We start from the raw sequence: 15,574 nt of genomic DNA, 5'->3' as shown, positions 1-15,574 counted from the left end.
AGATGACTACAAGAGTAGTGGCTCGTACTCTTGAATAAAGACACAGTGGCATCTCTAGGTATCAGAAACCTCATACACAAAGGCCGCTGTGTTCCTAAACCTGCATGTATACATTGGCTTTCCTATTGCTGCTTCTTCAAACAAGCATTGCCCCAACAATTACTGCATTTCAAGGTGCTTTTGTTTTGTCTCTTGTTAGATTTACCATGAGCTTTTCTCCTTCAACCTCTCATCCCATCTTACAACATTGGAGGCAGCAATGATTTCTGGAAAGACTGCTTAAAGTGTGTTTTTTTCCAAATTCTGTCTCTAGATTAACCTTTCTCCTATTCATTTAGTAAGCAGTAGCTAGCATATTTGATCTCTTCTGCTATGTTAGGATACTTGTTTGTGGCCATAGATTGTGACCTATTTGGGCTGAAGTGTCAAGGACCAGTGTTTCTCTCCGCAGGGTGCTGCCCACTTCTGGTCACATCCACTACTACCACTGATGCTGGCACACTTCTGATACGTGTTACGCACTGTCTTCTGTGCTGGCATTCTAAAACCACGCCCACCTTTTATGTAGTCCAGTTATGGGGGATGTCTTAACATGCATGTCTTCAAAAGATGTGGCAGTAGTATGTGCAGCACAGAAGATACAACCTTTATAGTAACGCAACAGCTTTCCAAGAACAGTGTCTGTTAGACATGGGGTTTCTGGTTGGCTAGGGTATGCACCTAAGCTAGGTAGAACCACCTCTCTAGTCCTTGCAAGTAGGTACGCACGAAAGATAACCTGTGCTCATCCCTGGTAGCTTGGCCCAGAGCAGTCAGCTTATCTCCAGAAGTCATGTGTAAAGCATTTGCCAAAATATATGTATATACACAAACACACACAGACGCACACACACCCTTCTTGTCCTTTGATTGGGTGGGGGGGGGGGTTGCATAGGAAAGTGCCCTCTTTCTTGGCATAGTTAACCCTTTTTCTGCATGTTGTCGGTATGTTTCACTATTTGCTGTGTTTTCCTGCTAACCAGGACCCCAGTAACTTTGTTCTCATCTTCAAATTGTACCCTTTTCACCCCACAATTGGCATACTGGTCCTCCCATGTAAGTCCCTAGTAAATGGTACCTAGGTACCCAGGGCATTAGGGTTCCAGGGGATCCCTATGGGCTGCAGCAGTTATTCTGCCACCCATAGGGAGCCATTGCAGTCTGAGTGAACCGGATGCACGCACCCAGTTTCACTACAGGTCACTAAGTCCACCCCTATGGTGGGCCCTCTCAGCCCAGAGGGCAGGGTGCAGGTACCTTTTGTGTGAGGGCTCCCCTGCACCAGCTTCATATTGGTAACTAGGAACCTGGGCATGTTTGGTATCAAGCATGTCGGAATCCTATCCCAATACTGTTGCGAGTATTGGAAGGATGTTGCCATGTACTCTGGGGGCTCCTTCGAGGACCCCCAGCATTGCTACCACCAATCTTGCAGGGTTTTCCTGGGTAGCCCAGCTGCTGCCACCCCTCAGAAAGGTTTCTGCCCTCCTGCTGCTTGAGAAACTCAAGCCCAGGAAGGCAGAACAAAGGATTTCCTTTGGGAAAGGGGTGTTACACCCTCTCCCTTTGGAAATAGGTTTTACAGGCTTGGAAGGGGTAGCCTCCCCAAGCCACTGGCAATGCTTTGAATGGCACATTTGGTACCCTCCTTGCATAAACCAGTCTACACCGGTTCAGTAACCCCCAGTCCCTGCTCTGGTGCAAAACTGGACAATGGGAAGGGGAGTAACCACTCAGAGCTCCTCTAGAGGGTCCCTAGGTTCTGCCATCTTGATTCCAAGGTTGACAGAGAACTCTGCGAGCATCTGAGTGGCCTGGCAGATGACGTCAGGGGCACCCTCTGATAAGTAGTTACCTGGTTAGGTGACCAAGCCCCCTCTTTGGGCTATTTAGGGTCTTCCTCTGGGGTGGGTCCTCAGATTCAGCTTGCAAGACTCCAGCAGGACTCCTCTGCAACCTCTACTTCGAGCTTTGCAACATTTCCCCGGCTGTGCATCCTCAGAAGACTGCAGCTCTTCAGCCTGCACAAGAAGAAGAAATCTCCCTTGGGGTGAAGGCTTCACTCTCCCGTAACTACAGGTACCGAACTGCATTGATGACCGGCTGCGTGGATCTCCACTCATCCTGAGTGGCTTGGGTCCTGCATCACAGGTGGTGGTCTGGAGAGTCCCCCTTGGTCCTTTTTACCAGCTGTCACATTTTGGAGATGGTAAGTCCTTCCCACCCCACTCAACAGTACCCTGTGCACTGCGTCCTTTGCAGCTTTGTTTGCCTGATCTCCAACGGAAACTTCAGGCGACGTGTAGCTCCAACCACCAGCACTCCCTCCTGCAGCTCCTGGGCCTCTGCTTGGTCCCCCCAGCAACGTGGGAGCAACTTCTGTTGTTCTGCGTGGGCTGCTTCAGCGACTTCTCTGTCCCTGTCCTGTGGGACACTTGTGGATACCGCCTCTGCTCCTGTGGTCCTTTTGCGACGCGGAGGTTCCCCTGTGACTCCCCCCTCCTGGGTAGAGTCCTCCTGGGCCTTGCTGGTCCCCGGCAGCACCTCTTTTCCTCCAACCACGAATTTGCCCTTGTCAAGGCTTTTTGATGGGAATCCTTCACAGACACTCATCTGCCATACAGCTTCCAGCGTGGGACACCTTTTGCACGCATCAGGAACTCTTCTCCAGCTTCTCCGCTGCAGTGCTGACCTGTCTTCCTTCTTTGTCGACTAACTCCACAAGGTACCTCTGGGTAGGTAGGATCTCCTACTCCCCCCTGGACTCCACTGACACTTCTGGACCTCGTCCCCTCTCTCCACAGGTCTCCATCTTTGGTTTTCCGCTGCTGGTTCCCTGCAGGCTGTTCTGGGCGTCTACCTTTTCTTCTTTTCATCCTTTGGGGTGGTTTGGGGGAAATCCAGTGTTTTACTCCTGCATTCCTGGTTGCTGGAAGGTACTGCATTACTTACCTGTGTGGTTTCCTGGTACTCCCAGCTCCCAACTACATGATTTACTTACCTAGGTGGGAGGCCTGTGTTCGCATTCCATGAGCTTTGCATGTCTCCTAGATAAGCCTTAGCTGCTCATCCACAGCTACCTCTAGAGAGCCTGACTTCTAGACACTGCCTACACTTCACTGAGAGGGGGATACCTGGACCGGGTATAAGGTGTAAGTACCATATGTACCCACCACACACCAGGCCAGCTGCCCTTAAGTGCAAATCGCTGTGTTGCATTACTCTGGGCAAGGGAGGCATTCCGTGGGCGTTGTGTGAGTGTTAAGTAAAATTTCTTACGGCTTGCCATCTTGTCTCGTAATCTGTTTTGTAGTGATGAAGGATTTATGTTGACCTTGAACCAGTTTGGTATAATCTGGGATTGAAACAACTTGGCTGCCTGTGATCGAGCATAGAAGAGGATCGCAAGCCTGTCTACATAATTCAATATATGTGCTATCATATAGGGTAAGGGGGCCTCAGAAGTGCTTATTTGTGCCCGAGCTCGGAGGGCCCACTTGATGATAAAGCAGCCCAAGGGGCCAGCTCGACGAGATAAGTTGGAGCACACCTATTGGTCCAGGAATTTTTCAGGGGAGGATGCTTTGCAGTCTTCAGGGAATCCCACAAAGCGGTGATTGTTAATGCGAGCCTTCCCTTCCAAGTCTTCCACGTGTGCGGCAAGTTATTTGGTTGTTCAAGTTTATCTTGTGATTGTTTGCTGTATGCCGTTCATCATGTCTTCCATATCCGAGACTCTGACTTTAGCTGTCCACAGCACTATGTAGATCTTGTTTGAGGACTATGAAGTCAGAGTTGATCACTCTGATTTTGGCGTTGAGTGTGTTGCACAAGTGCACAATGGTTGCGAGGATCTTGCTGATGTCCAGGTGTGCTCTTTCAAGGCAGCTTCCGTCTCCCTGTGGCCCGACTTGGTGGCATGGGCAAACTTTTCCAGTGTGCTTTGGATTGGGGCAGCTTGTCCTTGCTATAGCAGGAAGCTGACGGAATAGATTCACCAGTGGTTGTAGGATTGAGGACCTGCTTTTCGTCCAGGAGCTCCCTGGGAGGGCACAAATAGTCCAGACGGTCTTGGCGTGTGATTTAGGCCTGTGTTTCTCAGCAGCGAACCGTAGGGTCCCTCTACATCTTATATCCCCCACCTGGCGGGGAAAGGACCTGCAAGCCCTCAGGACTCCGTAAGGTGGCACGAGCAGTCCAGTTGGTCCTAGTGTGTGCTGGTAGGCCAGTGTTTCTCAGCAGTAGACTGCTTGGGGTCACTACAGTCACCCTGTCTCTTCATCGGATGCGTCGAGAGAGCATCTTCAGCGTTGCAGACCTCCAGGAGCCAGCAGAAGTGGGAGTCTGAAGAGGAGCTGGCTGTGCACTGGGGGTGAGAATGGTGCTGCTACGAAACAACGCCTTCTGTACCAAAAGAATCTCAAATGAGGCTTATGCAATTCAGGGGGTCCACAATTCCAGTGCCTGCAGAGCAGCATTGCTGGGCTCACAGCAGCCCTAGATCCAGCCTCCCCGGCCACCGCAGATCAGCATTTGCCATCTCGGGGCCTGCCGCAAACGTAGGCACTTCAGTCCACCACTGCCTCCCTCCCCTCTTCTGTGCACTGCTGGCCAGAGTCTGCTCGCCTTCCTCAGGCACGCTGCGGTCGCTCACTCCCGGCCAGGATCACCAGCTCAGCATCTGTGCCGCCAACCATAATGGCCGCCACGGTGTTCAGACCCAATTCTGCCTCCTGTGGCACGGTCTTGATGGGTCGCCTTCCAAGGTAACACTTTAGCCCAGCCTAACCTCCTCTCCTCTGCTCAGGCCCAGCATATTACTAGGCCTCTTCACCACAGCCATCATTGGGAGTCCTCACCATCCAAGGCATCTATGGAGACTACAACTTTTCCCCTATCACCAGTGGTGCAACATGGCAGGGTTTTGCTGAATCACCGGGCAGCATGATGAAGGATCCAAGGCTGGCGCGCAGTTGTGATCCCCATCTCTGGTGGCTAGACCACACTGGAGATAAAGACTGTCATACTAAAAACAACCAGATTTCTATTGTTGCTGATGATGATACTGTTGTATTTGCCAGTAGAGGCTATGAATCAGCCTGTTAAAGAATCCCCTAGCATATTTGTTTGAAGTTAGACTCTGGGAAGCTCTGATGTCTTGTGAATGCAATCTTCTGAGTGTATTCCCAGAAAAAGGATAAAGAGGATATTTGTCTTCTGGCAATTTTTGTCTATACTGCCAGTCTGGATCCACACCTTATATGTGTGGCATAGATAGAGAATCTGGGGGATATTCTCAATGTAGATCTTTGGGTCCTCTCGTCATCCACTAGAGACAAAGACCATGCCAGAAGAGCCTGGTTTCTCGGGCTTCACATACACCCCTTTCTGCTTTTATGCTTGTGAAGAATGTTCTGGGCATTCATCTCAGCCTAACAGCTTGCCACCACTGATTCCTGGGTTCTAGATATCATCCTGTAGGGACACACAATAGAATTTGCTTTCATGCCACTTGCAACACCACTGAAAAAGTAGCACTATCTACATTTGGGGGCATTACAGTTGGCAATTTTAAAACTTTTTGAGAAGATAACCATGGAGTCATTATCAAAGTTCCAACACAACCTGAGATTTTACTCTGTTTTCTATGTAAGCAAGACATTGGCAGAATGGTGCCCAACTCCAGACTCGGGAGCACTCAACAGGTTCTTAAGAAGCTTTCCTTCAGGCTGGTCTCCCTCTTCCATTTCGACAGCCCATCAACTGGATTTTCATATCCTGTCCACTGCAATGATGGATGTTTTTTGGTTCATAGTCAATGGCCAGCTCTTCTAATCTACAGCAGTACTTTTGGCATTCGTTCAGTACCCAAAATCTTCACAAAATATCTAGCTCCAGTGTCGGTGCACTGCAAAGGATAGTAGTAATTGTGTGTATGATAGCATGTGTGGCTGCAGATATACATGCTTTGCATAAGTCCGCCATTTAGTGTTGGTCTTGGAGTGTTACGAGTTTTTTTTTTTTTTTGAAGAATCTTTTCAAGTCACAAGATCAAGTGACTCCTCCTCTCGGTGATAGTATGCATGGGCATTGAGTCCTTTGAGATAGTTTTCTCTCCGCTGTCGGGTCCGGGCGTGTATTCCTCTCGCTCTGGTATTTCTCAGCTCAGTCCATTCCGAACTCTTGTTTCCATCTTTCTTTCAGTGATGGTATAGTATTTCGGATGTGCATTCTTTATCTAATGCATTTGAATGTAATTTCTGTGCAGAGAGTTCGTTTCATCATTTTTCATGGCGCCAATTCCCATCTCGGGCCTACTACTCCACGTAGTGTCGAGAAATGCAGGGCTAATGGAACGCATTCCATTTCGCTTTTGCCCTCAATGCCATTTGAAACTCCCTCACACCAATCATCATTAGGTGTGTAGTCTCTACTTGTCCCCGAACCACAGGGAAGAAACCTGCAACGCCTGTCAGTCTTTCCGCTCCAAGAAGACCCTACGAGACCAACGAGCGCGTTGATTGGAGGTTTTATCTGACGCTGGACGACACCCCTGATCTTTGGGGAACAGCATGCGCAGGCGATCATCCATCAAGAAGAGGCTTTTTCCATAGGCAATTCAGACTTAGATGTTTAATCAGATATCGAAAGCCGGCCTTTTACCTCAGTGCAACGTGTGAGTACTACCCGAGCCGCTATGTAAAGACTTTAAAGAAGGCCACATAAGACGGTTGTCGGTCCACCACTGCCTTTGGGCCATGGTCGGATCTGAAAATTACATTTGGATGCCCCACCTTCCAAAACATCTTCAGCATCAAGATCTGGCTCCACACCTCATTCAGCCTCTGGATCTAGTCGAACCTTCGATCCGAGTGTTTTGGCTCCGACCAAACAACCATCTACCTATGTTTGGGAGCAGAAGGCTTCTATTCGTCAAAAGGCTCTAAAAGTTTCGGAATCGAAAATCTCTCCTTCAAAAGACTCAAGTTTTTCCTCAGACTCAACAGTGGAGCCTATCCTTGAAACTATGGATGCTTGTCAGCACCAGATTCATATCCAAAAAGGAACAGGGTGTGTAGGAAGTTGGCTCTGTATGTACTATTTCAAAGTAAGAAATAGCATGCACAGAGTCCAAGGGTTCCCCTAAGAGGTAAGATAGTGGCAAAAAGAGATGATTCTAATGCTCTATTTTGTGGTAGTGTGGTCGAGCAGTAGGCTTATCAGAGGGTAGTATTAAGCATTTGTTGTACACACACAGGCAATAAATGAGGAACACACACTCAGACAATTCCAGGCCAATAGGTTTTTATATAGAAAAATATATTTTCTTAGTTTGTTTTAAGAACAATAGCCAATGGCTACTGTCCTTGAGGGTGGCTACACCCTCTTTGTGCCTCCTCCCTGTGGGGAGGGGGGCACATCCCTAATCCTATTGGGGGAATCCTCGTTCTACAAGATGGAGGATTTCTAAAAGTAAGAGTCACTTCAGCTCAGGACACCTTAGGGGCTGTCCTGACTGGGGGGTGACTCCTCCTTGTTTTTCTCATTATCTCCTCCAACCTTGCCCCCGAAAGTAGGGGCAGTGGCCGGAGGGGCAGGCATCTCCACTAGTTGGGATGCCCTGTGGCGCTGTAACAAAGGGGGTGAGCCCAATTCAAGATGTTGCCATTTGGGATAACAACTGCGCCAAGAGTTTTTACAAAATGCCTGGCAGTAGTAGCTGCGCATATCAGAAGACAGCAAATACACTTGTTCCCATACCTAGACGATTGGCTAATCAAAACCAACATGCAAAAACGGTGTTCACAACACACACAGTATGTTATCGACACACTCCACAAACTAGGTTTCTCAATCAACTACACAAAGTCGCACATTCAGCCGTGCCAAACACAGCAATACTTAGGGGCGACAATCAACACAACAAAAGGGGTTGCCACTCGTCCACAAAGGGTACAAGCTTTTCACAAGGTAATACAGGTCATGTATCCAGAACAAAGAATACAGGTCAAGAGGGTAATGAAACTACTAGGCATGATGTCCTCCTGCATAGCCATTGTCCCAAACGCCAGATTGTACATGCGGCCCTTACAGCAGTGCCTAGCATCACAATGGTCAATACGTAATAACTACGGATACCTCCATGATAGGATGGGGAGCTCATCTCAATCAACACAGCATCCAGGGACAATGGGACACTCAGCAAAGACAACTTCACATAAATCACTTAGAACTACTGGCAGTATTTCTAGCGCTAAAAGCATTTCAACCCATAATAAGCCAAAAACACATCCTTGTCAAAACAGACAACATGACAACGATGTATTATCTAAACAAACAAGGAGGAACACACTCAACTCAGTTGTGTCTTCTAGCACAAAAAATATGGTATTGGGCGATTCACAACCACATTCGCCTAATAGCACAGTTTATTCCAGGGATTCAGAATCAGTTAGCAGACAATCTTTCTCTGGATCATCAACAGATCCACGAATGGGAGATTCACCCCGAAATACTAAACACTTACTTCCAAAGATGGGGAACACCACAAATAGACCTATTTGTAACAAAAGAAAACGCAAAATGCCAAAACTTCGCATCCAGATACCCACAAGATCAGTCTCGGGGCAATGCGTTATGGATGAGATGGTCAGGGATATTTGCATACGCTTTTCCCCCTCTCCCACTCCTTCCATATCTAGTAAACAAATTGAGTCAAAACAAACTCAAACTCATACTAGTAGCACCGACTTGGGCAAGACAACCTTGGTACACAACACTACTAGACCTCTCAGTAGTGCCTCATGTCAAACTACCAAACAAACCAGATCTGTTAACTCAACACAAACAACAGATCAGACACCCAAATCCAGCATCGCTGAATCTAGCAATTTGGCTCCTGAAATCTTAGAATTCGGACACTTGGACCTTACACAGGAATGTATGGAGGTCGTAAAACAAGCTAGGAAACCAACCACTAGACATTGCTATGCAAATAAGTGGAAAAGATTTGTTTATTATTGCCACAATAATCAAATCCAGACATTACACGCATCTGCTAAAGACATTGTAAGCTACTTACTACATTTGCAAAAGTCAAAGCTAGCTTTTTCATCCATAAAAATACATTTTACCGCAATTTCAGCTTATCTGCAAATTACACACTCAACTTCATTATTTAGGATACCAGTCATTAAAGCATTTATGGAAGGCCTAAAGAGAATTATACCACCAAGAACACCACCAGTTCCTTCGTGGAACCTCAACATTGTCTTAACTCGCCTCATGGGTCCACCCTTCAAACCTATGCACTCATGTGAAATGCAATACTTAACATGGAAGGTTGCATTCCTAATTGCTATCACATCTCTAAGAAGAGTAAGTGAGATACAAGCATTTACCATACAAGAACCATTTATTCAGATACACAGGCATAAAGTAGTCTTACGAGCAAATCCTAAATTCTTACCAAAAGTCACATCACCGTTCCACTTGAACCAAACAGTAGAACTACCAGTGTTCTTTCCACAGCCAGATTCTGTAGCTGAAAGAGCACTACATACATTAGACATCAAAAGAGCGTTAATGTACTACATTGACAGAACAAAACTAATTCGAAAAACAAAACAATTATTTATTGCTTTCCAAAAACCTCACCTCATACAGGAAATCCAATTTCTAAACAGGGCATTGCTAGATGGATAGTTAAGTGCATTCAAACCTGTTATCTTAAAGCAAAAAGAGAACTGCCTATTACACCGAAGGCACACTCAACTAGAAAGAAAGGTGCTACCATGGCCTTTCTAGGAAATATTCCAATGAGCGAAATATGTAAGGCAGCTACATGGTCTACGCCTCATACGTTTACCAAACACTACTGTGTAGATGTGTTAACGGCACAACAAGCCACAGTAGGTCAAGCAGTACTACGAACATTGTTTCAAACAACTTCAACTCTTACAGGTGGAACCACTGCTTTTGGGGAGATAACTGCTTACTAGTCTATGCACAGCATGTGTATCTGCAGCTACACATGCCATCGAACGGAAAATGTCACTTACCCGGTGTACATCTGTTCGTGGCATTAGTCGCTGCAGATTCACATGCGCCCACCCGCCTCCCCGGGAGCCTGTAGCCGTTTAGAAGTTGATCTTGAACATTTGTAAATTTGTAAATATATTACTTTAAACTACATTATGTACATACGTATTCACTCCATTGCATGGGCACTATTACTATCATACACAACTCCTACCTCACCCTCTGCGGGGAAAACAATCTAAGATGGAGTCGACGCCCATGTGCAATGGAGCCGAAATGGGAGGAGTCCCTCGATCTCGTGACTCGAAAAGACTTCTTCGAAGAAAAACAACTTGTAACACTCCGAGCCCAACACTAGATGGCGGGATGTGCACAGCATGTGAATCTGCAGCGACTAATGCCACGAACAGATGTACACTGGGTAAGTGACATTTTCCATACATTGCATGGACATCTCATTTCTTTACTATATATGTACATATACAACTTTTACACTCTTTACTTCACCCTCCTGTGGAAAAACAATCTAACAAAGGACTCTATACCCATGCGCATTATCACCGAGAGGAGGAGTCACTCAATCTAGTGACTTGAAAAGATTCTTAGAAGAAAAACAACTTGTAACACCCTGAGGCCAACACTAGATGGCGGACTTATGCAAAGCATGTGAATCTATAGCTCAATATGCCACAAACAGATGTCTACTGGGTAAGTAACATTTTCCATATATACACACGTACACTGCTTACCTCACCCGACTGCGGGAAAACAATCTAACAAAGGACTTGATGCCCATGCGCATTATCACCGAGAGGAGGAGTCACTCGATCTTGTGACTCAAAAAGATTCTTAGAAGAAAAACAACTTGTAACACTCCAAGGCCAACACTAGATGGACTTATGCAAAGCATGTGAATCTACAACACTTCCTGCCGCAAACAGATGTCAACTGGGTAAGTAATATTTTCCTTAAGGGGTAATGGTGTTCCCTTTCCCAAATGACTGGCCTATTGAAGGCCTGGATCCCATCACTTGAACCATGCTGTCAACTCCACTATAAAGCTACTCCATAGTAGGTATAACCCTGAATGTGAAGAAACCGGTGCTTATCACAACTTATCAGTTTGTGTTCCTAAGACCTTAAATATGCATTGCTTCCCTCAAATCCTACCCATCACAAGAAAGTGAGGACAAACTGAAATCCCTTGTTCAGTCAGTAAGCAAGCATGGGTCTCAGTACTCAAGTAAAAAAAAACATGCTGGCAATGATGTATTCTTGCATCCTGCTAATTCCTGAATGCGGTTAGCACATATGACCTTTTGTGGAGGCAGATCATTGGGAAAACTTGATCTTGGTGTTGTGGATGAGCACAACATCTTTGCAGGTTAAAATTGATATTCATCAGACCCTCAGTTTAATTGTATGACCTCTATACTACTGGGCATTGATCTCCAGAGGTACAAGAAGTCCACATCCATGTGCTGGAATGGAGAGCTGCAGGGCTAGTGTTGAAAGCTTTCCTATCCCACAATGGCAATGAGCAGGTCCTCATTGGAACGGACAGTATGGCAACCTTATTTACATAAGAAAATAGCAAAATCTCAGATCCTCTTGTACTGGGTCTCTCTACTTGAGTTTGAACGTTCAAAGGAACATATTCTGGGCGCCCTCAGCAGACTTGAACTCTCTTGAGTGGGAAATTCTATACAAGACGTCTGCAACTCATTTTCAGCAGGTCTACCGGACCCCCATGATCTCTTTCACTAGTCCAGACAGCTCAGCATGCCAGTTCTTCTAAAACAGGCCCTGGTACTCTTCAACTCCGATGGAACACTTCTGATTTCTTGGTCAGGAAACTTGCAATTCCTCCGGAAACTCAAGAAAGAGCTGCAGAATGTAAGTCTTCCTGGGCCCGTCAATTCTTGCACTCAGACCTTTGAGCTCTCCAGTACTACTACACTCCAATTAAGAACAAACCTGCTTCTAAAGCTCATTGATCACGGTCATGGTCAAGATCAGCATCAAAACTCGCAGTCACTTCCCTTCACTCCATGGCTGCTACAGACTTGAATTTGGTTTTCAGTGTTCCACCTGATTGCCAGAACAGTCTAAAAGCAGCGGGTGTTGCCTCTACAACAGACACATTCATTAAAATGGAAAGGTTCTGCATTTGGGCACCAGAACATGTATTTGATCTTTTAGCGATCTCTGGAATGAAATACATAAAGAAGCGCCCTCCTTTCATCTCAACCAGATCCTTCATCTACTGACTTTTTCCCCCAACGCTTACCACTCCAGCTGACAGGGGCTTTCGTTTTGCAGACATTAGCCATTGCCTAAAAATCTACTTTGATCAATATTTCATTTGTTTTTAACAAATCAGCAAATGTTTTTCTTTAGCAAAGCAAAGCTTGCTAGATTTCAGCTTGCATTGCCAGCTGCCACAGGATATCCCATAGAAATCTCAAGAATAATGTTCCAGCTCACTTGCATGGGTGGTGACAGTTGCACTTTACAACAGGGTGCCAAATGCTGACATCTGCAAAGCAGCAATGCGGACATCCTCAGACACTTTCATGAAACAATACAGCTTTGATGTCCATACAACATCTGAGTCTGTAGTGGAACAAGCAGTACTGTCGAGCCTGTTTAAGGTGAGCATCATGGTTTTACGTGTCATATCTGTACTGCTACGGTAATCACTATTGAAGCTTGGAAATCTATGACCAATCCGGGTGTTGGTGAAGAAAAAGGTTACTTGCATGCAACTATAGTTGGCAAATGCTTGTATCTGTCATAGATTTACATGCAAGCCCCTTTTTTCCCCAGTTATGAATCTTCATATTGCAATTTTGCTTGACAAGGTGCAAAAATCTGAGCAGATCACCGTGTGAGGGGGTCGGGGCTCTGTCTCTGCCCAACTCCTTAGCCACAAAATGAGGCAGATGTCCCACATATGATTTGTGGCTGAATTTACCCGCCTGATGTCGAAGACTATTCATGCATGTGAATCTGAAAGATACATTTTTGAGAACTGTAGTTACAGGCTAGTAAGTTTCTCACAGTGTAGAAGATATACATGCTGGCGGCCATTATTATGATAAATAAAGCATTTGACCCATTTGTCATTCGTGGGGGGTTTATGTTCATTATGGTGCAAGGTATCATCTTAGATTCCTATCTGTTTGTGGTTAATGAAGAAACAAGGTCCTGTAATTGCTGTTTTGTTATTCTGTCATCACAGTACTATTAAACTATCCCTTGCCTTAGGATAATTAGTTGGTTAGTCTGCAGTCAACTTCAGTCTCAGCTGCTTTTTTTTTCCCATTTCCTCTAGCTAAACCCTTCCGAATGTTCTCATACCTTAGGCACTCTGTGAGATTGATTGTATTACCAGGCATATATGTCATGTTCACCTTGAAAACGTCAGTGATGGCAAAGTCATACAGTTCTAAGAAATATTCTCTCCCTCTCTCTTTAGACTTTCAAGGCCAGCAGTGTGTAGGCTGGAGTAAGCTGATGATGATCCTTCCGCTGCTTCTTTTGCTACTCACTGCATTATGGTGGCGTGTTGTAGAATTCCAGGAACAGAACAAGAGTGTAAAAGATAACACAGCTCTGCAGAACTTCCAGATCCACATGGAAAAACTGAAGACGTTGTATCCAAACCAGGAAGATAAATTTTGGTCCCGAAGTAAAAAAATCCTCATCAAACACCTTAATAGCACACACAATTCAGAACCAGCCATCCTTCTTCTCACAGCTGCTAAAAAGGGGGAAGTAGCGCTAAGATGCCTGGGTGAGAGAATTGCACGCAGCTACGCTTCCTCCTTGAACACCACTGTGATTAGCATTGATGGAACTTCCAAGGTAATGATGAACAGCGACCAGGCCAAACTGGAGATTGATGAAGAGCTGAGTTCTAACTTTTTAGCCGGCAGTAGAGCAGCTGTAATCCATCGCTTTGAGCAGCTACCTCCTGGCTCTGTACTCATCTTCTACAAATATTGTGACCATGAGAATGCTGCATTTAAAGATGTAGCTCTGGTGTTGACTGTTCTGTTGGAGGATGATGTGCTGGCGCCTGGTATGCAGCTCCGTGATGTAGAGGAAAAAGTAAGGGACTTCATCTGGGCAAAGTTCACTGACAAAAGCAAAGACTCTTCCTACAAGGACATGGATGGGGACAAACTTGGGGGTCTTTGGAGCCGCATTGCCCATGTGGTGCTGCCTGTGCAGCCTGAAGATGCCCTAAAGGGTGATAGTTGTTGACAAGGTCCAATGAAAAAGATCGGTAGTGTGGAAAAGAGTGGAGGGTTGAGATTTTAAAATGTATTGGGGTAACAAGGCACAGATTTCCCAGCCCAGTGATTGCTTTAGTCACAAGAATGGGTATTTCTGTGGAGGACTTGATTAAGAACTACAGGCAGTGTTGAGTGGTACAGTGTAATATTCCTTCAGTATAAACACCAAATCAAGTGTTGTCGTGCATCTTAAGAAGGCATCTACAACTCCTCAATATTCTGCTTGTACTTGCCTTTTTATGCAGCCTGTTGCTATAGAACCTAGCCCTGTACAGGTGAAGCTTGGATTCTAAACTGGGGCAATATGAATGGACACTTAATATTCTGACTTTAGAATTGCAAAGTCTACCACGTCATATTGGGTGTTGGAAATTTGGGTAATATGTTGCAGCTGTGTGTGTGTGTCTAGCCAGTAAGTGCATTTCTAGAATATAGAACGAAGAAAGGGCAGGAAAGGAATTTGGCATGACTAGGTGTTTTCTGAATATGGCCACACTGCTAGATGTAGGAATCCACCCTACAGATGGGGGGTCTACACTCAGAACCACTTGACACTGCATGGAGAGATGTGACCTCTGCAAAAATAGAGAGTTGCACTTTGGATAGTTCTTCGCCTCGCCTTTGCTGAATCTTTATGGAACGGCTGTGGCTCCATCCAGCTAGTGCGACTTTCTAAACAAAGTCACGAACACCGCAAATAAAAAAATAAAATCAGACTGCACTTATTACCTATCTGAGGATGTACCATTCTCTAAGAACAGACGTCTTTTGCTAGGCCAGAGCATTAAGGTGTGATTGGCTTCCTTCTCCTCATCCTTACCTGAAAATACAGGCTTGGCACTGAGATTGAACCTAACCTTGATTGTAATTTTTCAAAAAAAATAATAAAATTGCTGTGTTTTTAAATGTATTTCAATAAATTGTTGTTGAATTTTTAGAATACAATGAATAATTCTGCCCGTGCCATTCCTCTCCTAGACAGTGTACGCGTTCTTAATGTGTTTGGTTTTTTTCAACACAGGGTGTGTTGGTGGTGTTGTCTTTCAAGGATGACATGAATAGAAAAACATGTTTTGTTTAATTCCAAAAGATAGTCGCACGCTAAGATTTACGGGTAATATGTGACTAATGAATTGTATTGATTCCAAAAGACAATTTGCGCACATTTGTATTCAAAAACCTTTGGGGAT

The 15,574-nt window shown here is 45.4% G+C and overlaps 1 protein-coding gene across 4 annotated transcripts in view; it reads left to right on the top strand.

Annotated features, from left to right (window-relative positions):
- The window catches only part of LOC138293083 (torsin-1A-interacting protein 1-like), a 233,268-nt gene extending 217,974 nt beyond the window's left edge, over nucleotides 1–15,294 (top strand). For 3 of the 4 annotated variants that reach the window (XM_069232085.1, XM_069232083.1, XM_069232084.1), the window contains one exon: nucleotides 13,562–15,294. In XM_069232085.1, the coding sequence (XP_069088186.1) occupies nucleotides 13,562–14,352 (791 nt within the window). In that variant the 3' untranslated portion in view covers nucleotides 14,353–15,294. The remainder of the gene's footprint in view (nucleotides 1–13,561) is intronic. The other variant, XM_069232086.1, reaches the window with a different exon arrangement.
- The last annotated feature ends 280 nt before the right edge of the window (nucleotides 15,295–15,574 follow it).

The sequence above is a fragment of the Pleurodeles waltl genome, chromosome 4_2 (genome assembly GCF_031143425.1).
Source record: "Pleurodeles waltl isolate 20211129_DDA chromosome 4_2, aPleWal1.hap1.20221129, whole genome shotgun sequence".
Taxonomy (NCBI): Eukaryota; Metazoa; Chordata; class Amphibia; order Caudata; family Salamandridae; genus Pleurodeles; species Pleurodeles waltl.
This window is presented reverse-complemented; position numbering and strand designations above follow the sequence as displayed.